At 49.9% G+C, this 25,364-nt stretch overlaps 10 protein-coding genes across 10 annotated transcripts; 5 read left to right on the top strand and 5 right to left on the bottom strand.

The window, feature by feature from the left end:
- Positions 1-1,287: 1,287 nt before the first annotated feature.
- On the bottom strand, positions 1,288-2,881 carry M437DRAFT_85869 (PLP-dependent transferase; the record flags this gene model as incomplete). The annotated part of the gene is made up of 2 exons (XM_041028358.1): positions 1,288-1,764; positions 1,820-2,881. 2 exons carry the CDS (start codon positions 2,879-2,881, stop codon positions 1,288-1,290), a joined length of 1,539 nt encoding a protein of 512 aa, XP_040878441.1.
- A 1,424-nt stretch (positions 2,882-4,305) lies between these two features.
- Positions 4,306-5,058, top strand: M437DRAFT_52169 (DUF1014-domain-containing protein; the record flags this gene model as incomplete). The annotated part of the gene is made up of 3 exons (XM_041022309.1): positions 4,306-4,339; positions 4,392-4,503; positions 4,563-5,058. 3 exons carry the CDS (start codon positions 4,306-4,308, stop codon positions 5,056-5,058), a joined length of 642 nt encoding a protein of 213 aa, XP_040878440.1.
- An 847-nt stretch (positions 5,059-5,905) lies between these two features.
- M437DRAFT_67358 (alcohol oxidase) lies at positions 5,906-7,720 on the bottom strand (the record flags this gene model as incomplete). Its single annotated transcript, XM_041024923.1, has 1 exon — positions 5,906-7,720. The coding sequence occupies one exon, from the start codon at positions 7,718-7,720 to the stop codon at positions 5,906-5,908; it is 1,815 nt and encodes a 604-aa protein (XP_040878439.1).
- A 1,392-nt stretch (positions 7,721-9,112) lies between these two features.
- On the top strand, positions 9,113-10,312 carry M437DRAFT_51929 (uncharacterized protein; the record flags this gene model as incomplete). The annotated part of the gene is made up of 4 exons (XM_041022266.1): positions 9,113-9,641; positions 9,689-9,806; positions 9,860-9,952; positions 10,012-10,312. 4 exons carry the CDS (start codon positions 9,113-9,115, stop codon positions 10,310-10,312), a joined length of 1,041 nt encoding a protein of 346 aa, XP_040878438.1.
- A 254-nt stretch (positions 10,313-10,566) lies between these two features.
- On the bottom strand, positions 10,567-13,245 carry M437DRAFT_51762 (uncharacterized protein; the record flags this gene model as incomplete). Its single annotated transcript, XM_041022236.1, has 2 exons — positions 10,567-10,672; positions 10,823-13,245. 2 exons carry the CDS (start codon positions 13,243-13,245, stop codon positions 10,567-10,569), a joined length of 2,529 nt encoding a protein of 842 aa, XP_040878437.1.
- A 380-nt stretch (positions 13,246-13,625) lies between these two features.
- M437DRAFT_85864 (uncharacterized protein) lies at positions 13,626-14,366 on the bottom strand (the record flags this gene model as incomplete). Its single annotated transcript, XM_041028357.1, has 1 exon — positions 13,626-14,366. The coding sequence occupies one exon, from the start codon at positions 14,364-14,366 to the stop codon at positions 13,626-13,628; it is 741 nt and encodes a 246-aa protein (XP_040878436.1).
- A 1,466-nt stretch (positions 14,367-15,832) lies between these two features.
- Positions 15,833-18,472, top strand: M437DRAFT_51803 (FAD/NAD(P)-binding domain-containing protein; the record flags this gene model as incomplete). The annotated part of the gene is made up of 1 exon (XM_041022243.1): positions 15,833-18,472. The coding sequence occupies one exon, from the start codon at positions 15,833-15,835 to the stop codon at positions 18,470-18,472; it is 2,640 nt and encodes an 879-aa protein (XP_040878435.1).
- A 311-nt stretch (positions 18,473-18,783) lies between these two features.
- M437DRAFT_76553 (uncharacterized protein) lies at positions 18,784-21,040 on the top strand (the record flags this gene model as incomplete). The annotated part of the gene is made up of 5 exons (XM_041026645.1): positions 18,784-18,873; positions 18,992-19,065; positions 19,119-19,257; positions 19,310-19,830; positions 19,888-21,040. The coding sequence occupies 5 exons, from the start codon at positions 18,784-18,786 to the stop codon at positions 21,038-21,040; spliced, it is 1,977 nt and encodes a 658-aa protein (XP_040878434.1).
- Positions 21,041-21,362: 322 nt separating this feature from the next.
- On the bottom strand, positions 21,363-22,312 carry M437DRAFT_51917 (uncharacterized protein; the record flags this gene model as incomplete). Its single annotated transcript, XM_041022264.1, has 2 exons — positions 21,363-21,729; positions 21,786-22,312. 2 exons carry the CDS (start codon positions 22,310-22,312, stop codon positions 21,363-21,365), a joined length of 894 nt encoding a protein of 297 aa, XP_040878433.1.
- A 1,377-nt stretch (positions 22,313-23,689) lies between these two features.
- M437DRAFT_12186 (uncharacterized protein) lies at positions 23,690-24,594 on the top strand (the record flags this gene model as incomplete). Its single annotated transcript, XM_041018651.1, has 3 exons — positions 23,690-23,780; positions 23,830-23,987; positions 24,040-24,594. Coding segments are annotated over 3 exons (804 nt in total), but the record flags the coding sequence as incomplete, so codon positions are not given.
- Positions 24,595-25,364: the final 770 nt, after the last annotated feature.

Genomic DNA, 25,364 nt, shown 5'->3' with positions numbered 1-25,364 from the left:
CATGACGCGACGGGCAAGTGGCTTCCGTTCTTCTGTAAGTGTCTGCTCAAAAATTTCTCTAGAAGTTGGATGCAAAAAAGAGAGCACCCAGCAGACATATCTCGCTGCATTGTGATCACGGGGTGTGCAGCAAAAAGATAAAAAGAGCTCTCCCGGACAGGCTTGAACTGTCAACCTCTCGATAGCCGATCTGCCGAAGCAAATCTAACAGTCGAACGCGCTAGCCAATTGCGCCACGGAAGATGTGAAAGCTGAGCTTTCTGTAGCTATTGACTGGCGAGAGGTCCAAAACGTGCGTATATCAAGTCTGGTAAACAGAACGCAACGGACCAGAGAACTGAAGTCCTGGTCTGCAAAAGCTTCCACGTTCGTCTCTTTTTGCTGCTCCCGAGCTGGTATACAAAGGTGATGGGATGGGCGATTGACCAGTCATATCATCCAATGCTGCGACATGCTGCTCATAGTGCCTCCGACAATGGCAGCGATGTTGTAGTGTTGGCAGAAAATGGCGAGAGAGAAATTTGTTTGTCTGTCTAAGTTTTTTATGCAGCATCTGATGCATAACTTGTGCACAATTTCCACTGCACACCAGAGGGAGAGGAAGAGTGTGGTCTTCCATATTGTTTGGCCATGAGGTTTGTGGGCAGAGACGAACCAAAGGCTGGCCATGTCCATGGCAAGAAACGACAGGATCCTGCATGTTCGTTCTTTCTTTGTGAAGCAAAAGGGGACACAAGAACAAACAGAAACACTTAGCTATTTGAGCATGTAGAATCGAAAACGATCGTGAGCTGGATAGTGTGAGAAGATCATCAGTCCTCTGTGGAGTCATCGAGAGCAGGTGTGGTCCGAGATGTTTCGTGATCAGAGTGTTGCAATGCGCAAGCGCAAGCTCGAAGGCAATATCTGTTCCAGAAAGCATCTGGCTGACAATCAGGGTTTCGAGAACAAGGAGTCCAAGGCATTAGAATGTTCGTGTGATGATGTGCTTTGGTGACTGAAAAGTTTGGTTTGCGAAAAGTAGTTGGTCAGCTGTCGTGGCATGTCACATGAAAAGAGAGCAAACAGGCAAAGATGATTTAGGTAGGTACGAGTAGTTGCCTCACAGGAGTGGCCCCTTCCTACAAAAATGAAGGCAATCACGAAACATAAAATGGACGAAAACATTTCTATTCCACATACACAGCGCCATGCCTACTCATTCAAACAGCAACTGAAAAAAGGTATTATTCTTCCCTAAATCTTATATACACAAGAACTTAAGATTCCACAGGGTTGTCCTTATGACTATCGGAACTCATCCATGAACTCCTTGTGGAACTTGGTGATTCTGCCAACCCACTCAGTGCCAGGAGCAAGGAAAGTGGTTCTGAAGTGCAGTGTTCCCTCCTTTTGTCCGAATCCGCTTCCTGCAACGACGCAAACACCAGTTGCATCGAGCAATCTGAGGCAGTAGTACTCATCTGGGCTTCTGCCTTCCTTCTTGGCCTTCTCGATGGCCTTGGGAGGAAGGGTGATGGTAGGGAAGAGGTACATGGAGCCGGTAGGTGACTGGCATGACACACCCTCCATCTCACGGAAGGCTTCGTAGAGGGCGGTAGCACGCTTTTGAAGGCCGTTGAAGATGCCACGCTCCTCTTTGTGGTAGGTCTCGTAGGACGGGTCGCCCTCGACTGGTGGTTCAACCATAAGGGAGACAAGGCATTGGCCAATGACGGGAGGGCAGAGCTGAATGCTGACAAACTTGTAAATTTGCTCGGTGACCTGGAAAAGGAAGGTCAGCCATAGAATCACAGATGCGGGAATGTGCAAGACTTACCTTCTCGTCGAAGCCGACAAGCTCAAAGTAACCACCACGGTGACCGCACTCACCAATCATACCCTTGCTGATACTGTGCATGCTGACAAGCTCAAGAGTGTCGAATTTGCCATCCTTGTTCTCCTCACTTTGCTGAAGCTCCCTAAGACATTGCTTGAAGCTGGTGAACTTGCCCACAAACACATTGGTCTGGTACACCTCATCGGCCATGACAACCAGCTTCTCCTCAGCAGCAAACTTCAGAACTGACTTGATGTCCTCGACAGAAAGAGTTGCACCAGTAGGGTTGCCTGGGTTGATGATGACAATGCTGCGGACGCTTGTACCCTCGGCCTTTGCCTTTGCGTAGGATGCGCGGATGGCGTCAAGGTTTGTGCCCCAAGCCTTGTCCTCCTCGAGTTCGTACGGTACGCACTTTGCATTCAGAAGAGCAAGGGTTGCGGTGTACAAAGGGTATTGCGGAATGGGAACAAGAACTCCAGAATTTTCGTCGGCGCACATGACATTGAGAAGAGTGCTAACACCACCTGAAGCACCAGCCGAAAGGAAGATGTTCTCAGGATCGGCAGGGAAGCCGTCTCTCTTCTCAATGAATTTGGCGACACTGCGGCGAATGCCAGGGGCACCCTTGGAGGCCGAGTATGCTCCCACGCTCTTGACATCGTCCAGCAGTGTCTTTGCGCGGTCAATGGCGTCTTGCTTGTAACCAAGAGAGTTGATGAGGACATCGGGGTGCTCAAGAAGGAGAGGGTTCTCCATCAATGATAGGACCTGACGGAAGAAGGTAATGGGCTTCTGGTCGAGTTGTTGGGGATTACCGATGTTGGCTGAGATGACAGTGTCGAAGGGCAGCGAAGTGTCCTTGTTTCTTAGTTGCTCGCGGTACTTTTCGCTCTTGACAGCGAGCTCACCACGAACGGCGTATTCGGCTTCGACGACATTCTGGTTGATGTTCTCAATCGTAAGGCGTCTCTGGCGGGGTGTGTTGGAGAAGGAGCGAGTTGACTGGCCTTGGAGCCATGCTGGGACTGGTAGCGAAGACAAGAGACTTTGCGAAGCCATGGCGGCGGATCCTGATGCTGGAGAGGTTACCGATCGTGGGGATGAATACGGGGATAGTGCAGGATATGTAGATAGGCGACGCGGCACAGAGTGAGCCCCTCCAAACCCAGTGGTCGCTCTACCCACGGCAATCCGGTATGACGACATGGCGGTGATCAGTCACACGATCTGATGGGAGTGTAGGGCGATTGGGGTCGGTGAGTGAGGGAATCTGGTGACTCTGAGGCCTCAAATCGAGTGAGGAGAAGAATCTACAATCAGCCTAAAAAAACAATTTGGAGATAAGAAAACCCGACAACCAGACATGAGTCAATCACTGCATCCTCCGCAACTCCCCCGAATATGGCGCATCTCAATAATCGGTAAACAACGCCCTATGCCGGCCCGTAGTCCGACCATCTCTGTGCCGTCCCCGGCCTTGCGGGGTACAAGTCACGACCGACCCCTATCTTATCACCACGTCTGAATATTCACCTCCAAGAGCAAGCATCTCTCGTCGTCAACCGCAGCGTTGTTCAGATCGACCCAGGCCCACTAATGATTCCCCAAATTGGACAGGCCTGATTCAGTACATTGCGGTCCTCCAAACAGCAAGCTGATCAAGTTTGCCAGCTTTCGCGCAGCCTGTGAACTGATTCAATCTAGTCTATTGAAGACCCGGTAAGTATAAAGCTCTTCCGACATGGCAGAGTATCCTCAAGCAGCCACCACGCTCTGTGTTTCTGCGTCATCGTCGACAGCATCACTCCTCTACTCTATCGATTTGGTTACCCATTGAAAAATGCAGCCCGTCGAAAATTATCCTCCCGAGATCTCGATAGCCCGAGCGTTGGGCGCAAAGACTACAGACATGGGCCTTTACACAATATAGCCACATCCCTTGGAAGGTATACTTAGGATGAGGTGCAGATTGTTCATGCAAGATGTACGAAGACAGGAAGAGGAGAGACGAGAAGCAATCTAGAAGTTGATGAGGGTCGAGTAACTCGCTATATGTGGTTTCTGCTGGAAAACGTGTTTGAGAGAAGATAGCGTATTGATCAAAACATTATTGCATATTTCAGATTTATGGTTTGTGGTATAGACGCGTCAGGCCTTCATGTGCTGAAGACTGTCACAATGGAGCTGAAAGAATGCACAATCCGTCTTGATAAAGAAGATGAGTTCCACAGAGACTCCTCCTTAAGGCTATCTCAACTAGCAGGCTGATAATCAGAACACAACGGTGTGTTTCATCAGCTCATAATGTCCTCAGAACTCGGAGTGAAGAAGGGATGCTGTAGGTCTTTAACACATGCGGATGGAGCAGAATGCTTGGCTTGGCATGTGACGCAACAGAAGCTTCCCGAATGCGGCCTCGAGAGTCGAACGATTTTATTCACTTTTGATCTTTGTGACCACCCTAATACACACAATCATTCACCATGGCTAAGGGAGAGAACAGCAAGAAGGCCGCAGGTAATCAACACTTCGAGCAATCTTGCACACGCAGCTACTGACAGTATTCCAGGCAACGCGAAGAAGGCCGAGGTCGCCGCCCAGAAGCAGGCAGTCGAAAACGCAAAGAAGGCCAAGGAGGAAGATAAGGAATGGGCCAAGGGCGCAAAGGACAACTCCAAGGCGTGAGCATACACCTGTACAGCCTCGCTTTCTAGCCGCCATACTGACTCTGTCCTCCAAGTAATGCCGCCGCTGAAAAGAAGGCCGAAGCTGAACGCAAGAAGGCCGAAAAGGCAGCTCTCCAAGCCGAAGAAGACGCCTCTCTCCCCTCTAAGAAGGGCGGAAACGCCAAAACCGCACAAAAGAAGTCCCGCGGCCTGGACCTGTCTGGTCTCGATGGACCTTCCTCGCTCTCCGCTCTCTCCGCAACCGGTATCGACAATGCCCTGGACGCTTTGTCTTTGACTGGAGGCAGCTCAGACAAGATCGACCGTCACCCTGAACGCCGCTTCAAGGCCGCCTACACCCAATACGAAGAACGCCGCTTGGAAGAGATGAAAGACGAGAAGGGTTTGCGCCGCCAGCAAAAGATCGAGCAGATCAGAAAGGAATTCGAGAAGCACCCCGACAACCCCTTCAACCAAGCCAATGCTTCCTACAACAGCACAAGAGAGGACGTGGAGGCTATCCGCCAGAACGAAAAGGCAAAGATCGAGAAGAGACTTGGCGGTCCTTGAGCGGTTATGTGATGGAGAAACGAGGAACAAAAAAGCACAGGTTGTTGGCTGTCTTTTCTTTTGCGGCATTGAACGACCTATTTTTCACGATACCCTATGCATAGATTCAGATACAATGAAGAAGAGACCATGGCGCTGAGATACGCGCTTGTCGCATGATTATTGGATAAATCCATTCGGATTTCAGAATTGCGGAAACAAACAGTGAGAGGCTCAGTAGATCTGTGGACTCCCTACGATTTGTGTCTACTTGTAGGCGCCGACATCGAACTATCTTGCACGTCTCTGAGCGTATCTATTGATCCAAGCAGTACAGATGACAGAAGTGCTGCGTGTGAGCAGGCTTATTTCCAAACATTATATTCATGTTACATGCGGAGAGTTATAACAACATCCGATATGGTCTAGTGGCTAGGATTTCTCGCTCTCAAACCGTTCGCAAGAACAACTAGGTCCGAGGAGGCCGGGGTTCAATTCCCCGTGTCGGAATCCTTCTTTTGCACTTTTTGCAACACCCATCTACTTTTCTCTTGAAGGGCATTCTCTTTTGTTCTCTCGATGCGCGTGGTACCCTATAAGCCGCGAGTAGAGTCTAGCAGTGTAGCTTTTGACAAAACCGAGAGACATGCGTTTATACCTCATTGACAAAGTCTCTTAGTAATGGAGTTGGAATGTTGACCTTGATGATCCATGAGTTCAAATGGTTTATCGGATCGCACGAAACATTTAGGAGAAAAAATACCAACAGACACCGACCAGAGGCCAAACAAATGATCAAATGGGAAAAAGAAACTTTATTGATGAAAAACTATTTACCACCTATTCACGGACTACAACATTGTTCTATCTAAGCGGACCACTCGGCAGCTATCATCTCAGCAGCACGCTCAGCAATACCATAAATGGCCGTCTGGATATGCGCAGAAAGCTGAACAGGAATAACACTCGCATCTACGACTCTCAGATTCGTCGTTCCATACACCTTCAATTCGGGACTAACAACACCGCCATCCTTCTTAGGGAGCATAGCACAAGTACCCAGAGGATGGTAAATAGTCAGAGTATGGTTGAGGGCAAAGTCTCTCCATTGCTCGTCTGTTTGGATTGCGGAGCTGGGCTCGTACTCCTCGGCAATGATGTCTTTCATTGGTGTCGTTTGTGCGATTCTGCGGTTGAGCTTTGTGGCGGCAATGGCGGCTTGAAGGTCGTACTCGTTGCTGAGATAGCGAGGGTCGATGATTGGTTTGCCGAGGGGATTGGATGTGTTGATGTGGACATTGCCGCGAGATAGAGTGTGCATGATAACACTCAGCAGAGTGAAGTAGTTGGAGCCGTACTCAGAAGAGTTTGCGAGAGGGTAGCCTCCCACACCGGTGTATCCATCAGAGAAGATGATTTCAAGCTGAGGAATGGAGTGACTTTTATTTCCAGTCAGATAACCAAGCTTGGTTTTATCAACAATAGAAGCCTTGGCATCCGTAGCATTCTTAGCAACTTCTATGAGAGCAGTAGACTCATTGCCAAGTGCTTGTGGCCAGGTCAAGTAAGCGAAACCAGAAGCGGCATAGTCGTAGCTAGACACATTGTTTGCGTTGTAAAGTGCTAGCTGTTCAGCTTTGAAAGTCGCATTGTATTTGAGCTCGTCGAAGGAGTTCATGTTTTTCAACTTGAAGCTGTTTTGGATGCGGATGTGATCTTGCAGGTTCTCGCCCACGCTAGGGAGCTCGAGAACTGGCTTGATACCCGCTGCAGCGACGATAGATGAGTTACCGATACCAGAAAGTTCAAGTAAACCGGGAGATTGGAAGGAACCAGCACTCAAGATAACCTCCTTACAAGCGTCGATGGTAATGTTGCCCTTGAGCGTGACACCCGTGGCAACGACCTGGCCACGTCTTGTCTCGGTGTTGATCTTGACAACTTGAGATCCGGTCATAACATGAAGGTTGTTTCCAGCAATTTTCAGATACTCGGGACTGTACGAACGTGTGTACTTAGCAGTATCGATGTTGTTGGGTTGAAGAGAGACACCAAGGGGGTTGCCATCGAGAGACTCCATGTTCTCAGGAAATCCATAGTTCTTCATGGTCGGAATCCAGGTGTTTTGGTCGGTTGGTTGAATTCTGTTGATAGTGGCGTGAATCGGGCCATCAACTCCAACACCTTGATCAATCTCTTGTCCAGGATGTACACTTTGAGTATAATTCTCAACCTTGAGCATGCTTGTGATCATACTATTCCAGTTCCATCCAGAATTACCGATATGCTCCCAAGCATCATACTCGGCCACCGAAGCACGATCCCAGCACATCAAGTTTAGAGCAGAGCTTCCTCCAAGCACCTTTCCGCGATTCTGTGCCCAGATGCGATCGCCAGCATAGGGTTGCGGAACAGTGGTAAAGTTGTAGTCGTAAACACCACCTAGTGTACTACCCTTCATACCAGGGATGTAGATGCCAGGTACATCGCGGCCATCAGGACCGGCTTCGATGACCAAGACTGTGTTGTTTGGCAGATATTGACTCAAGCGACTGGCAACAGCAAGACCGGCAGTGCCACCCCCAACAACTATAAAGTCGTAACCTGTCGTATTAGACGCTTGGACGACGGAAAAAGTAGCAAGAGCTGAGACCAGGGTAGCTGAGAAAAGTGAGGGAGCCATGTTGATCGCTCAAATCAACAAGGAATAAGAAGATCTGTGATGAAGCTCTACCTCGGCGAGATCCTACTCTTATACACAAACTAATCAGGTGAGACGATCCTTTGGAAAGGATGTCGGCAGTTCAGGTGGAGGCAGGCTCAGGTTATAAGCTAGTCAATATATGTGGATTAGATGAAGTCCCAAATCCTTACTCGAGTACTGCGTCGGTTCCCGCAACCAAAATCTGGTAAAGCATGGCGGGTAAAGTGGTGCCTATATTATATGCAGGGCAGACCAATGGCAGTCAGGTCCAGAGATATTGTTCCGATCTGCATTGCTTACTTGCCATGCACCAGGACAAAAACATGCAAAGACAAAATCTGGGCGTGGGTCGCTGGTAGTGCAAAGCATTTCAAGCACACCGCCTACTCGGAATCGGTGCTCTGCGAGTTCGCTCGGGCTTGAAGCACATATCTCGGTCGTTAGGGTATCGGTGATCGATGGATGGGAAGCAGCGAAGGAATGGTTTCACGAAAGATGCAAGGTCGATCAGCATCGCCAACTTCCTTGGCATTTGCCGAACCATTCTCCACCGCTCACCTCGACAACCTTTCTTCCTCCTCATCTTTGGCACCACGTTGTTCGCAGGATATAAGCTCTTGTAGCGACACCACAGATTTTCCAGGCCATATGTATACCCTTTGCGATTCAACTCTGGTAACGTGGATACGGGCCGCCTACGGCTCCTCGTCTTCCGGCGAACCATCGACATGAATTGCAAGGGTCCACTATATATTCAACCGAGCCGTGCGATCCTTGTTGAACGAACCGCTCGTCTATGGCCCGTCTGTTCGATTCATGTCTTATGCCAATAGTCAGACCACAAGTTTGACCAACCAGAGACTCTGCGAAGGCAAGCACCTCGGTCCTCGAAGGAATTCATTCTGGCTGTTCCGATCAAAACTCATGGCTGAACTTAATCCTGAAAAGAGCTTGCAACATTCACTGTCTATCTTCTGCTTACAAGAACGATTGTGGTGATTCATGGTTCCCAAAGTTCGGATGCACACGCAGTAGTGTCATTCGCGGGCTTCTAGTCATGCTTCCAAAGGCTCAATGATGGGTTTTGCGAGACCGAAGAGTTCAACACCTGCCTCTTTCAATGTGAAGATGGGATCAAGATTGATGTGTCGCAGGGAAATTACTTCAGACCCTGGCAATGCCGAATTGCTTATCCCACAACAATGACTACATACGAGTCGATTAGGGCTAAAGCAAGGATGATGTTGGCATCTGGAGAACCGAACTATTGGTCTTTCTGCAGGGACATACTCTAATACGACTCTTCAGAAGGTTCGCATTCAATGTTCCTCACTGTTGCTCAATCGATCCAACCCTCAAACAACCCTCAAGATGGGAGGACACACCCGCAGTGACAACAAAGGTCCTACTCTGCTAATACTCACGTGTATTCTCACATCTCTGGCTATCATCACGACCAGCTTGCGTTGCTGGGTGCGATGGGGAAACCGACAACTAGGGTTCGATGATGGAGCAATGGCTTTGACAACTGCCCTTGCAGTAGCTCGCATGTCTATCCAGATCGTCAGTGTCCGCTATGGCAATGGGAAGCACCGCGAATTTGTTTCCGACCATGACTACCAGACGATCAACATGCTCACCTGGTACACACAAGTCTTGCTCTTCCCGACTATCTGTTTGATGAAGGTTTCAATCTGTGTCTTGATCTTGCGCATCAAGGACACACGTACTCTCAGATATGTCCTTGGAATCGTCATTACAGGATTGATCTTGACAAACTTTGAATGCTTGGTGGTACTGCTCGCTGAATGCTCACCGCTCAAAGCGTACTGGGATGGCACATCTGCGGACCATTGCTGGCCTGCCAAAGTGCGGATATACAGCATCTACCTCCAAGCATGTTCGTACCGCTACACAAAGTTGTTGTCTCATGCTAATGTCCTCTAGCATACGCCGTCGCGACGGATGTAGTCTGCACCATCTTACCTATTCATGTGGTATGGAAAGTCAAAATACCACTTTCGACAAAAGCTGCAGTCTGCGGATTGATGAGCCTGGGTTTGGTGTACGTAGACATTGACATCGCTGCAAACAATCGAAGCTAACTCTGCCATCAAGAGCAACAGTCTGTTCAGCCATCCGCGCAGCATCTCTTGGGACCACAACCGACGATCTCTCCTACGCCTACTGCATCGCCGCGATATGGGCCAAGTATATCCTGTCAACACCCTCTTTCTCATACCATACAATTACTAACTTCGCACCTACAGCACCGAACTGCTCCTAGGCATCATCGCAGCAAACCTCGCTCTCTCCCGCTCCATCTACAAATACTTTACCGAACGCGCGCGAACGTTAACCTCTAATGCTTCTGGATCGAGAACAACACGTTTGCGCGATAGCTTTGCGACACCGACACGGATGGGCTATGTCAAGTCTCCAGAGCCTTTATCGGTTGTTGAGACTGCTGGTTCGCCGCGTAGTGAGGCAAGTGCGATACCTTTGCGACCTTACAAGCACGAGGCAAGAAACGTTGGTATAGATAGTTTTGAGAAGGAGACGAGGTACTGAGGATAGCGGAAGGCAATGGGGCATCGGGATACAGTATGAGATAACAGCATCATGATAGTAATTCAAGACGTGTTCTAGCTACTGGTGGCTGAAAAGCACCCATCGATTAGCAGTAATTTAACCTTTCCTTTGCCTGAATGGCTGAATAGGTTCCGACAAGTGATGTTCGCAGCAACACGTTAATGCAATAGAGGCAACCAAGACAAGGACTGAGATATCCATTTGTAATGTCCATGCAAATACTGAAATCTAGGCTATGGTGATGCCATCTCCAAAGGCGTAGCAGCGGCACTGACAAACTCTTGGGTGTTGTCAGTGTTGTAACCATCAGTACCTGCATCATCGCGCATACCATCATCACTCATCGCCTTCTCCGTCTCTTCTGTCTCGCTCAATGCAACTTCCTCGCCATCTTCTTCAGCAAATACTTCTACCTCTTCTGCGGTCTCTTGTTCTTCCTCGAACTCGTTCTTCGCATGCTCATCCTTCGCATACTCGGGTGTCTCCAACACACCACCACCTTCCATCCACACTTGGGCCAATTCAGCTTCAATCTCCGCCTTTCTCTGTTTCCAAGCCTCAACCTGCAAAAGCCGTTCCCTAAGTTCCGCAATCTCCTTCTCCACACTATCTTTCTCACTCTCAGTACCAATCTTCTGCATCTCCCATTCATCACCTTGGGTTCCCAATCCCAGCGTCAACACATAATCATGATAGCGTTTCAAACTCGCACGAGTAGAAATCGTGAGTAATGTAACACCCCTCTGCTTTAGTGTCTCGTAAAGCAAACCCTCGACATCACTACTGACAGCAGAAGTACCTTCGTCAATAACCGCAAAAGCAGGGGAATGGTACAACAAGCGTGCAAAAGAGATGCGTTGTTTTTCGCCGCCGGAAAGAACGTCTTTCCATGTTTTGCGCGTGTCGAAGCCGCCTTCGCGGGAAGGGAGGTAGCCCAGATGTACTTCGGTAAGGATTTGCTCGAGTTCAGAGTCTCGGCGTGAAGAGTTGCGCATGTCGAGTTCGGTGTGTGGGTAGATGATTTGATCGCGGAGCGTGCCGGGAGAGAGGTAGGGTCGTTGAGGGAGAAACATGATGCCATCTTGACCGGTATTTCGGGGGCGAGAGACTAGGCCGCGGTAGACGGGCCAAAGACCGGCCAGGATACGTGCGACAGCGCTCTTACCAGCACCGTTGGGGCCGATAATGAGAATATGTTGGTTAGATTGGATGACAAAGTTGAGGTTGTCGAGAAGCTCTTCGCCGCCTTGTGGCCATAGGCCGGGTGCAACAACTGGAGCATTCTCGAAGCGGACGCCCGAGAAGCCTTTGTGTAGTGTACCTTGCACATCAGCAAGAGAATAGAGCTCGGGATAGGTGTTGCGAGGTGGGTGATAGGCAGAGGCATGTACCCGGTGTAGAGTGCTGATCAGAGTATAGACACGAGAGGTGTAGCCTGCCAACTCTGACAAATCTTTCAAGCTGTACATCATACGGCCGCCTGCATCGGCAAGCGAAAGCATCAGACGCTTGTTCGTGATGAAGTTCTGGGTGCGACTGCCAGATTCGTCTGTCGGCGCTTGTGCCATCAGAGCAGCTTCGGAAGCAGGCTGTGCTACCTTCTTCTCACCAATCTCTGCGAGTCCAGCCCAAGCAGGAAGAAAGACTGGTAGAGATGTGATAAGGTAGCCAAAGGCACTCCAAGAATACTTGAGCACGAAATCCTCAAGCATATTGTAGCGAATCTTGAGGCTGTAAATGCCTTCCATCCACCTCTTGAGTTCTTGAAAGCCCTTGTCTAGGAACAGCTTTTCCATTTGATCGCCACCGTAGAAAGCCACTTCCTCGGCATTGGCAATGAGTCGAGCATGAAGCGCTCTGAAATCACCTTCTCGCTTGCCCTCGACAGCCTTTAGCTTGCCGAAGGGCGGTGATAGTCTTCTGAGTAAGGTAGCAGTAGCGAAATAGTTTGCTAGTAAGCCTGTCAAAGCCAGCGGACCAAGTGAGCGATATAGCTGATAGTTGAAGACCAAGAGATCGACGAATGGTTTGCCTAGACTTGAGTACAGACTAGCAGCAGAATCACAGAAGAGAGTCAAGTCTTGAGTGACAAACTGGTCAGCTCCATGGCCAATGCCGCCATCAAGGTTGGAGAGTTTGTAGAAGTTAAGGTTGTCGTTGAGATAGAGGTCGTGAATGTAGCGCGTCAGACGAGTGCGGAAGGCTATCGAGACCTTTGACTGTAAGAATTTGATCATGCTGTTGGTGTAGCTGGCCAGAGCTCCAATAGTACACCATTTGGTAATGCCCCACAGGAAGGGTTTGCCTTTGCCAGCCACTAGGTCTCTCACGATCTCACCATCCAGACGGGCAACAACGAGAGACAAGTAAGTGCGGAGAAGCAGGAAGACACCATGACTGAATAATAGACCAGTCTCTTTACTACCCCATCGCGGGATCAAGATGTTCATCAAACTGAGGAATTGATGCAAGAAGGCGAGGTTCAAGCCTGGCTTGGTCTGGAGAGGAGGGACTTGTGGCAGATTGCTGTCACTAAGGCCAACAGCACGAGGAGGTTGAAGAAACAAGCGACGGTGGGCATCAAAGGTGGTCGGCTTGGTTGGCTTGATGACGACCTTTGCAGTAGAGGATTTGTATGCGACATAGATGGTTCGTGTACCATCTTTGGCCCTCAGGCCAGAGTTGCGTCGCAACAGCCGTCTTCCCGTCTCTTTCTCCTTGCGGCTATCAATCCACCACTTGTATGAGCCCATGCCACCACCAACGAGACCAAGTGTGAAGAGAAGTGCAGCTAGCAGGCGTAGCGTTGGTGGTGTGCGTTTCAGTCGTCTACGGAGACGGTCGAGTAGGCGACTCATGAGCGCCCGGAGTGCTTCGTCCGGGCCATGTCGTAACGTCGACTGCGCTGCCATGTCGAGGCTCACATCACGCGAATTGTTTGGTCATGAGTATAGGCATCAATGAGTAGCAAGAGAGATGGAAGGAGCATGTCTGTCTCTATCATGATGCATTCCGAGGTCGCATGTGATGCTTGGCGCCTCCCCGCATTCCGGCCCGCCTCCACTCTTCCGTCATCATCATCAACTGCCTTTTTGGGCAAGTACGGAATTGCGATTGCTTCGGCTACTCTAAAAGTACAGTAGGGCTGAACGACGAGCAAAAGTCATGATACAAAGAGACAAGAAAGAGTCATGATAGCAAAAAGCCAATACGAAAGACAGCCGACCAATATCCACGCCGGGTATATTCGCTCCAAAAAACACAAGTGCCATTACATGCAATCCATATACCATTACTCGCAGTCCATGGGCTGGAGGAAGGCCACATCTTCGTCAGAAAAGTCGTTCAGTGTCTTGTGAGGCGAACGAGTCTTCATGCGGGCCTTGGGTCTGCTTTGAGGGCTGACGATGCCACTGTCAGCGCTCAGGTTGGGCATTGATGAATGGCTCAGAGGGTATTTGGGTTTGGCTGAAGCCGCGTCGTCGAGCATCGAGTCGTTCTGCTCCGCCTCGTCATCGAAGAAGGCATCAAGTTCTGCTTCCATGTCATCGGCGTAGCTTCTCTTGCGTGTGTTTGTCTTTGGTGTTTGTGGCATGCCGACTGAAGAGGCCATGGTGGACTGCGTGTATGACAAGCCAGGAGCGGACGAGGTAGGTTGTGAGCTGAAGCCGCCAATCTTGTGAAGACCACAGAACGGTGTCAGTTCAGATGGCTTGGTGTAGAGTTCTGGGGCGCTGCTCGCTGGCAGTTCGTTCTCTGAGTTTGCTGAGATGCTGGCGGGGTGCATGTATGAAATGGTTGGCACTGGCAGCGACTTGTGCGTCTTGTATCCTTCGGGCACCGACTTGCGAACGCGCATGCCGACGTTGATAAGTAGAGACTGCACATGGTCGGGTACGGTGGGCTTCAGCGGCCGCGCATACTCGTCGATGTCTGCTGAGGATGAAGGTGAGCCGGCGCCGACGGGACTGAAGAAGGACTTGATCGAAGACTGGTTCGAGGGTTGGAACTGGCGTTTGCGGACGTGTGCCATAGTGGTAGTGTATTGTGCAATATCAAGTATCCGGTAGTTATGCAAGGAGAATGCTGTATAGGTGTTTGAGAGAAGATGGGCGCATGAATGTCGAAGATGGCGGTCAAATTCCACTTTACGCGTTGCGCGAGACTTGCGCGTCTGGTTGGCACGACAATCTTCAGTTCCATTCAACGACGACCTTGTCTCGATGACATCTTTCAACTACCTAGTTACAGACACCGTCTTGGCCATTGGGAAGGACCAGCTCGGTGTTTTGTGCATTTGCGCTGAGACTGAGGCTCAAGTTGCTTATACATCTGCTCCCGTGTTACACGGACCGATAGTTCTATCGATCATTGTTGCATTTATTGAGAGAGAACAGGTCACGGTGTCAGGGTAGTGATCTATAGTGGACCCCTTCAAAAACAAGCATCCATGTTTGTCGCCGTGTTTGTCCTTGTATGGCATTGAATCCGTCGTGGCTTTGCACGTCCGAGAATATCCATGCTGAAACTTGACTGCTACGCTGGCCTCGGACATTCATTCTGACTTTTCTACCACCGAACCGACCTCTTGCTACATGGCCAAAAAGCCCATCTATAGATAGCCGTCGGCCATCGAAGCAGCTCGATCAAAATTTCACGGCATCTTTATCGATATCACAATGCATCGGCCTTACTCCGAAAAATCGTCAGCTCGGTTAGAAGACGCTGGGTCGGGAGCCGCATGTACCAAGTTCAGCCCTACGCTCAGTGGCGCAATTTGAAACAAACACATGGCCCACCACATCTTCCCCTTGACTCCATCTTCCCAATCACGGCAACGTGACAGGTCTGGTATAGATGACCTTGGGCTTGGAATTGTCGCTTTACCGATGCCAACCCTTCGCTTACCTCTGCTCTCTTACACGCTAGCGTAGTTCATTGATGAAGGTGCCTTCTTTGCACAACCTCGACTACAATCAGTCATCGCACTTGCTGACATACAACCTCGACTTTGCACTCTTTCTTCGATCTCTTCGCCTCGGCCATAATCGGTCGAATTTCATCAATCTCGTCTACAGCTCTCTTCTAGAGTATTCTGTTAGTACAACATTGCTATCTTGGCTGATCAAACTTCGCGACATTTGCTCATAGCTCCTGCCCCGCTGTCTTCTGTCACGAAACATGCTATACCCCTGCGAAACGGCTATGCAGGCACCGACTTGGCGCTTGCTCTCGCGAGCAAAGACTCTGTCTGGATTCTATCTGGGTGGGTACATAAGATATAGAATGTGGCCGCAGCCCGGCATCTCCATTCGTAGGTCAGCCTCTCACCTTCCTTTCTTCGCTCCTTCCAGCCTTCACGGCTCAGTCTTTCGTTTGAGCAGCTCCCTGGTGGAATCTGTTTCTCTTTCCAGAGTCGTCGCAAGGCCTTGAAGGTCCATTTCTCCATTATTTTCAGTCTTGAAACAGTCCTCGCGATTCATTTTCTTCTCTTGCAACATGCCTCGTTTCGCCGCTTTTCTTCCCCTTGCCTATGCACTGGGCGCCTTTGCTCAGAGCGTGGCATACACTGATCCCAACACTGGTATCGACTTCATGAGTTTCGAGGACTCCGACTCAGGAGCACGATTCAGTGTTGCTACACCTGAGACTCTGGGTACGGATTTCATCGGTCAGATTGTTGCTCCTACCACCGAGGGATGGGCCGGTCTCGACCTGTCTGCTCAGATGGCGAACCACATTCTGGTCGTTGCATGGCCCGACGGTAAGGAAGTCATGTCTTCCGTCCGTGAAGCAACTGGTTACACTACCCCTCCTGTCTACACAGGAAATGTGACCACAACTCCCATCGCCAATGGTACTTTCGTCAACAGCACCCACTTCTCTTACACTTTTGTCTGCAACGGATGCATTACTGGCGAATCAGACAGTTTCCCCAACACCGTCAAGGGTAATGCTTTCGGATGGGCTTACTCTTCCGATGCACCTGCTAAGCCCTCTGCCGCCGACACTGCTTTGAACATGCACTCTGGATTCGGTGCATTTGCCATCATCTTTGCCAGCTCTTCGTCTGCAAGCTACGATACTTGGGCTTCCTGGGCTAAAGCAACTATTCCCGCTCCTTCAACTTCTAGCAACGGCACTGTAGGAACAACCTCTACTTCAGGCCAGAACAACACTTCTACCGTCCCCATCGCTACCACATTGAACACTACATACGACTATATCATTGCTGGCGCCGGACCGGCTGGTATCATCGTTGCTGAGAGACTTGCTGAGTCTGGTGCTGAGGTTCTCCTTCTCGAGCGTGGTGATGCTTCCACCTATGCATCGGGTGGCCGTGCTACCGAGTCCTGGAACGAGACTGTGACTCAATACGATGTCCCTGCCATGGCTTACTATCTCTCTACCGCTGGTGTCACCAACGAGTACTGCACTGACACTGCCGATCAAGCCGGATGTCTCCTCGGAGGTAGCAGCATGATCAACGCTCTGATGTTTGTCCGTCCCCAAGAACGCGACTTTGACGACAAATGGCCCACTGGCTGGAAGTGGTCTGATGTCTCGGCCTCTGCTGAGAGCTTCTACGAGAGAAATCCTGGTACTATTTCTCCTTCCAAGGATGGACAGCACTACGATACAGGTGCTTACGATGTGCTCTCTACCTTCTTCACTAGCCATGGATGGTCCTCGGTCAACGCTATCGAGGAACCCAACAAAAAGACAGATGTCTTCTCGCACCCGCCATGGAACATCCAGGATGGTCTCCGTGCTGGCCCTGTCTTGACATACCTCCCTCTTGCCAAGTCAAAGAAGAACTTCCACATCCAACTTAACAGCACTGTTGTCCGTGCCGTCCGTGAATCTTCCTTCGTCACTGGTGTTGAGGTTGAGCTTGTTGATGGCAGCCGTCAGATCATTAATGTCAAGACTGGCGGTAAGGTTGTGCTTGCTGGTGGCGCACTGTCTACTCCCCGCATCCTTATCAACTCTGGTATCGGACCTGCCGATCAGATCAAGACTGTCCAGGGCGGAAGTACTGGTGTCACTCTTCCTGAGGAGTCCGAGTGGATTGACCTTCCTGTCGGTAAGGGCCTTAAGGACCACCCCATCGTGACTCTTAAGTTCAAGACCAAATCCTCCTTGTCATCGCTCGATACCACTGCCTTCACCAAGCCCAACGAGACCGACGTCGAATCGTTTGCCCAAGGCAACGGCGTGCTTGTCCAGGGTGGCCAGCGCTTGAACTTCTGGTCTTCGGTCAAGGGTAGCGATGGCATTGAACGTTTCGTCCAAGGAACTTGCAACTCGCCTTCCGACGACACCATCAAGATGAAGGTTTACCTTACCCATGGTCTCACCTCTACTGGCGAGATTGGCATCACCGCAGATGGCAAGACTGAGTACATTACCCAGCCTTGGTTGAACACCGACGAGGACAAGGAAGCTCTTGCCTCTTTCGTCGACCGCTTGATCAGCTTCACAAAGGCTGACAACTCGACCTTGACTCTTGATGCTGGACTTACTGCTTCTTCCGACGTTACCGGTGCTGATCTAATCAAGACTTTCGTTACTGGCAGTCATTACGTTGGCACTGCTAAGATGGGCGAAGATGATGGCCGCAAGGGTGGTGCTGCAGTTGTCGACTTGGATACCAAGGTCTACGGCACTGACAACCTGTTTGTCGTGGATGCTTCTTTCCACCCTGACTTGCCTACTGGCAACACCCAAGCTATGGTCATGGTTGCCGCCGAAGCTGCTGCCAAGAAGGTCGCTGCTGTAAAGGTTGGCAGTGCTCCTGCTGCTTCTGCTTCTTCCTCTGCTGTTGTTTCTTCGGCTACTGCTTCTCAGGCCGTCTCGTCTACTGCTGTGGCTTCCTCTACCGCTGTTTCATCTTCTGTTGCTGCGGTGACTTCGGCTCCTGCATCTGCTTCCATCACCTCTGTTCCTACATCTACTTCTGAGACCGCAACCTTCACTGGCACTACTGCGATTACCTCCGTCGCTGTGCCCAGCCCTGCTTACACCGAAGTGCCCAAGTGGGGTCGTTGTGGTGGTATCGGATATGATGGACCGACCAAATGTGTTTCTGGCTCGACTTGTAAATACCAGAACGATTGGTACTCCCAGTGCTTGTAGAAGAAAGGGGCAGAACATGAATTGTATATAGATTTCTCTTTTCTTTTTTTTTTTTTTCGATCTTTGATTTGCGTTTCTTCTTTCGCTTCTTTGGAGTATGATTCGGCGAGTTTAGAGTCTCGGCCTTTTCTTTTTCAAATTGATATCTTTTTTCCCTTGATCAACTAGGTGTGTGTTCTGTTTTACAAACGAAGTTGGTGACAAGATGTTGCCAACGCAGGGATCGATCCCTCCGATGATCTCCCGTATGGAAAGAACGCTCTTGTTTTGATAAGATACAAGAACTATCCATCTCTCTTCTTACAGCTCTGATGAATAATTTCACGGATGCAGAGTCGTCGTCCGAACCACCCTCGAAGAGGAAGCGTGTGGTAACTGCATGCCTAGAATGTTATAGGTCAGTCTATCTTCATCAAGCTTGACAGTACATCTTCCACTCTAATCACGTCACAGACGAAAGCAGAAGGTGCCTAGGGCAATTCTGTTGAGAAATGATAACAGAACTGACCCTTGACTTAGTGTGACCGAAGAAAACCATGCCAAAATTGTGTAAATCGTAATGTCGCTGCTAAATGCATATATGAGCAACCACTGTAAGGTCTACAACAAGTTGCGATCACAGCATTATATCTGATACGCAGTCTAGGCCACAAACCGTTATTTTGCAAGCGAAATCTCGCTCACCTGCTCCGGCCGAGGACGAGTCTCCTCCTTGGGAACCAACTCCGGATGGCACTGCACTTTTCTCTTTTTACGACGTTCTTGCTTTCACAGATCTGAAAAAGGTTCGTTCGCAACTATTGCATACTCAAAGTATCCTACTTACAATCGTTGCAGTTACTTGAAAATGATGAAGTGTTCCGGGAGAGTCCTAGTCAGAGCAAGCCCAGCTCTAAGTTTTGGGTTCTGGCTGCTCAGCTGCCGGACCCTCATGTTATGACCAAAGCGTTCAACTACTACTTTGACGAGGTTCATTGGCGCTACAATATTGGTCAGAGATACTATATGAACAAGCAACTCGAAGACTGGAAAACTGTGGTACAGACACCTGCTCCGCAACAGATTGGCATCGACAAGAATCTTCCATACTTTGTGGCATTCTCCTTCCAATTGCTTGCCGTTATCCTCCAGTATATGCGACCTGACAGAGAGATCGCTCGTTTACTTGGTGCGACAACCCCAAAATCAGCTGCTCACATGTCTTGGAGGTACAACGATGCAGCTTCTGAGCTTATGCTGATGCTTGGTCGACACAATGGCACAATCACTGTCGTCGATTATGATTTACTGAGAGCGTGTTGGCTGAAGAACAATGGTCGTGGTATCGAAAGTTGGTACGCTACCAGTGATGGAGTCAGGTAAGTCGATATCTGCTCCATCGATAGCATTCACTATCCTGACTCCAGCGATCACAGACAAGCGCAACAGTTGAATCTTCATCGTGAACCAAGTCCTGCTCTGGGTAACCCGAACTCCTCGAAGAGCCTCGAGCAATTTTGGCTCCAAGAGTATGGCAGAAGAGTCTGGATCAACTTGTTCTGCTGGGATTCGGGAACAGCGATGAATCTTGGCCGCCCACGCATGATCAATGCAAAGGATTGTGATGTTATTCTGCCGATTGATCAACCATTTCCAGATGACCTTGCTCATACGATGCCAATACCGCAGAGCCAGCACACGCCCTCGCCCCTCTCTTTACTTCTGTTTCGTTACAAAATTGCTGGCAAGATCCATGAAATTCGCGAGCACGGCTTAGACAAACAAGACGCCGACTATGTCTTTGTGTGGACTTTTCATGATGAGCTCAACAACCTGCTAACCGATTTGCCCTCGTATCTGGATCCGAACAACCCTGCAACACATTTAGACTCTGAGTTCCCGTACCTTCGTTTGCACAGGGAAGAGGCCTCGAGTCAACTGAATCTGGTCATTATGGAGCTGCATCGACCCTTCATCGCCAAGCATCCGCAGAGTCGAAGTGCCGCTATGAAAGCTGCAATTGGTTCCATCGATAATCAAAAGGTGTTGATGGAACTTTCGGGCAGACACCACTACAGCTATTTTGGTTTTGGATTCTACACGACCAACGCAGCAATGATGCTTGCTGCGATTGCTCTCATCTACCCAGACGAGAACCACGTCAAGTTGATCGAGTCTAAAGTGCAGCAAGCTCTGTCGATTCTAGTCAATATACGAGACACCAACATAGTCGCGCGAGCATCATTGCCTGTAGTACAGCGACTGTACGACAAAATTCGAGGCTCACTTCACAAAGACTCGTCCAGCGCGACCAATCTGAGTAACCCTGAATCCGCACCGAGTCAAGATGGTGGTAGTTTGCTCCCGATAACTCCATCTATGTATACGCTCCCTGTTGCACCTTTCGCCGCCGAGTTGATGCCTGGAGATGCAGAAGACTCAGAGCTCCAACATTTCACGGACGTACCTGCTTGGACCGAGCTACAACAGGTCAATGACTTTGATGCTACGTTCTGGCTTGATCAGCTCAGCAGATTACCAGATAACCTGCTACAGGATGGTGCGCTCGGGCCAAACACGATGTGGTAGTCAGCCTCGCTCGGAGATTAATTGGATCCATGTTGTCAACTTCTATAGGTTTGTTCCAAACATGTGCTTTTGCCAACATGATGCCAACACACAGACTTCTGTCGTCAACGCCTGCCACCTTCCTCTGAATTTCGGCCGAAAATATGCCAAGCAACAACATCACGACATCGATACGGCGATTAAGCCCACCTAAACTCCTGAACCCGGCCATTAGGAGCTAGGGTTAGGGCATGCTGTCCACTCAACTCAAAATCATAGCTCGTTTCTCTGGCTGAGGCTGGAAACTGCCAAACCGTGCTCAGAACGTAGAAACTTTTCTCTTTTAGGAAGACACATTCTCTCCAACGGGGACCTTCATGCCGTGAAGTCCAGTATACTTTGATGGTTCGAACTGTGTCCAGCCGTGTAGCAACGACTGATCGTCCAAACTGTAGACTTCGGCTCGAAGAGGTCGGCAACAGTCCAGCATGCTCTTCTTCTCTCCTTCTTCGCCGGCTCCTCCTTCGCCCCAGCCCCAAGCACTGAGGTCGCCACCAGGGCATGCAGATAAGGCCATCAGAACATCCTGCTCGGCGAAGAACTCGAGATAGTCGGTCTTTTTGGCTGGGCTGGGCTCCATGAAGTATTTTCCCTCTGCATTGAGTCCGGTAACTTGGAAGATGTTGATGACATCGTGGACGTCAAATTCACTGTTCCCCCTTGGTCAGCGACGAAGGCTAGAAACCGCCAATGATATGTAGCTTACGTGAGACCATATGGCACTACCGCTCTTGTCAAGTTCGAGTGACAATGATAGTCATATTGATCGCCTGTAAGCATTGTATTCACATATGGGTCACAGCGAGTGCCCAGCAAATCGTGACATCTACCTCCCCACTGATCTACGCCATAATCCTTCAGCGAGTCCGCAATAATAGTAACCATCGGTCTCAAATAAGGCAAGCAACTCCAAAGTCGATCGTACACAGTGACATGACTAGCCTGCAACTGTCTCGTCCTTGAAGCCCAGAATCTCTCGCGCGGATTGGACAGATTCCAGATGTTCAAGTCACCGACTTGAGGACCTTCAGGCGTCGAAAAGCGGACAATGCTGCCGGCGGGCACTTTCCAGGCTTTGGCAGAGCGAGGTGGGATATTGATTGTTTGCTTTAGCGTTCTGGATTTGTTGTTGGCTAGGGAGTCGTAGAAGCCTTTGTTAGCGTTCAAAATGCTGCCTGCTGTTGGAAGATAGGCTGGTTGGGGAGCTGCGTGGGGTTTGTCGGCGGATGCCATCTTTGAGGGTTCTTTTGCTGAGTTGTTCTTCCGATTTTGAGATCTGCAGATGCCAATGGGTTTGTAAAAGGGGTAGGATGGGCGTAAGGAGCTATATGTGATATATATCCTTATCTGATGCAGGTTGTAGTCATACAATTCGCGACGACGAGATAGCAGCTGCACCCCGATCAGATGCCTATCAGCCGATGATAGCCGTGCTCGAAATCCTTCATGCTCGTATACTAAAGTTTGTCACACTGTGCCTTTACGAACGCAAGATCTGTTGGCGGAACAGTAGCGACGATCCTGATTTTGAGACGACAGCTTTCTAGATGTCGATGTTTTGTCCGAGACTTATCCTGTGTCTCTGAAACCAGTATCGCATTGATTGCAAGAATGTGACAGTTGACACGACAGGAGGATTGTCGGAAAGTTCGGAATTAGCACACGTTATTTTTGACAAGTCTGGAGGATCTGATGCTCGGGCAACCGCAAAGACCTTCCAGTTCGAGAGTCAAACGAAGCAGCAGGTCGTGGGTACAGCGATTCAGGAAGGAACCAACCAACAAGTTCACACGATGCGTTGTGCCGTCCTCAGCTCGAAATGCCGGCTTCAACGTTATTTGCCGAGTATCGTCCTCGAGTTCTTCTGGAAGAAATTCATCGACATATCGCTCGGTCACGCCACTTGAAAACCGCAAAGGACGCCTGAGACAGCAGGTAAGGGCTAGAGGACAATCTTATGTCTTTCGAGGACAGTCGCAATCTTGCCAATAGGTGGTATGATTAATCGTGGAGATGTCGCAGTCTAGCAGGCGCGGAAGGTCCTTCCGAGACATGGCCAAACCCCCCGCTCCACCTGCCCTTCCGAATTGCGACTAAAGATGGAATTGCTCGAGTCATCGACCCTGCCAAATTTGCTATACTCACGACCGCAATGGTCTCAAGAAGCGTCTGGTTTCAGGATCGTCTGTAAGAAGGGCGGCTTGACCAACCGCAAGAAGCAAACGATGCGAGCAAGGGCCATGAGCCTTCAGGCTTGCCGGTAGCACTGGTAGCGAGATTTACAAGACTAGCCGGTGCTTGTGGCTCACTGGCTATCGACCACGTTAGGCCTTGGGCAGCTCCACAAAGACGGCATCAAGATTCTCAATTTGCATTTGGATGTGCACCTGCACCTCGGCAGCTAGCCGACCGTTTTCCAGGTCCCTAGTCACTTATATGGTCGATAGACCATCGCTCATGCCAATCCTTTGGTCCCTTGCTCTTCCGATTTCTTTCCACAACTCTATTTCTTCTCCAGTCTTCCTTCTCGTCGTATTCTCAGGCCATGTTATCATAGATCATCTACCTAGGACCTTTCTTTGACCATCATCAACTTCAATTGACGCCAAAATGTACGACAGGTCCACCCAGATCCTGGCGGTATGCGTCTTATTCTTCATTCTTTCTTGGCTTTCTGTGGGATTACGCGTATATGTAAAGTGTGTCAAACATCTGTCCTCGATGAGTTCACCACTGACCTAGTTGCAGAGCTCGATTACTAAAACAAGTCGGCTGGGATGATGCAGCCATGCTTGCGACTTTGCTCCTCTTCACAGTTTACCTATCATGTCAACTCGGTAGTCTTGCACATGGTAACGGCAGACACCGTGCAACCATGACTGATGCAACAGCCCAGATTGGATTGATGGTAAGTTCGAGACTGACCGCTACGCACACCAGTCTCCTAACCAGCTTTGCAGTACTGGTTCTTCTGTGAGCTGTTCTACACGTTGTCGACCTCGATGTTAAAAATCGCTATCGGACTCTTCTTCCTACGCATTGCCGTCAACAAATGGCATATCTTAATCATAAAGACTATCATGTGCTGCAGCGCCGTGCTTGGTCTCGCGTACTTCTTCATCGTTCTGTTCCAGTGCCACCCAATCTCTTTCTGGTGGGACCTCAACCCCAATCACCATGGACGTTGCATGAGCGCTTCAGTCTTTTCCGTTGCGGGTTATGTCGTCTCAGCCTTGAACTCGGTGGCAGATTGGATCTTTGGTGTGCTACCAATCTTCATCGTCAAAGATTTGCAGATGCATCGTCATCAAAAAGCCGTCGTGGCGATCATTCTCGGTTTTGCTGCAGTTGGAAGTTCTGCGACCATCATTCGTCTACCTTATGTCTGGACTTTGGAACACTACAAGGGCGAGTTCCTCTGGCGCACTGCCGATGTCGCCATCTGGACTACTGTCGAGGTTGGAATCGGCATCACCGCTGGCAACCTGGGCACCCTGAGACCACTGTTGCAGCGTCTCCTGACTTTCATGGGCATCTCGAGCTCAACTGGACCTGGCTCGAAGACTTGGAGCAAGCGCAACAGAATCGGAACGCACGCCTACATGGGCAGCGGAGCAACGCCACTGGAAGACTTCACAAGCAAAGGAGCAGTCAAAACGACTGTCACAATCCGTGGAGGCGCATCCAATGCCGACACACAATGGGGTGGTCTCTCTAGGACCGACAGCGAGGAAGAGTTTGTACCTGGCGCGAACAAACTGCACGATGGAGGTATCCTACACAGTGTGCAGATCGACACACAATACGAGGAGAGAATGCATGAAGACAGGTTTGGAGCCGGCAACACCTCACCACGGGCGACACAAGCATACGAGAGAGTGTAGCCCACACGAATTGTTCATTTGTTTTGTTCTTGGATTTTCAAGCGCCGGCGCCATCTGGGGATCACTGTTTTTTCGACACACCAAAGTCTATACCACAATCATCATATACTAATGCTTCTCACGAATCTACAACATACCGCTCAATGCAGCAAGCTCAACACACCAAAGTTTTAATATTCTGCGCCTTCAACTGCCGGTGATTACGAAGCCTATACTGCCTCTCCCAGACAAGGAAAAGCAAGAACGGTGTCATTGCGCTATTTGAAACGCTCGCTTCTTGAGATCGTAAACCTTGATCCTTCTTGGAACGAATGCAAAAGGAGTGTGAGTGCAAGGCTTCCATAGGTAGAAGCCCTGTTCCTCGCACCTGCCAGATATAGAAAGACAGGTGTAGGTCTCGA

This window comes from Aureobasidium melanogenum (genome assembly GCF_000721775.1).
Source record: "Aureobasidium melanogenum CBS 110374 unplaced genomic scaffold scaffold_15, whole genome shotgun sequence".
Lineage (NCBI taxonomy): Eukaryota > Fungi > Ascomycota > Dothideomycetes > Dothideales > Saccotheciaceae > Aureobasidium > Aureobasidium melanogenum.
Note: the sequence above shows the minus strand (reverse complement) of the source record. Positions and strands in the feature narration are given on the sequence as shown.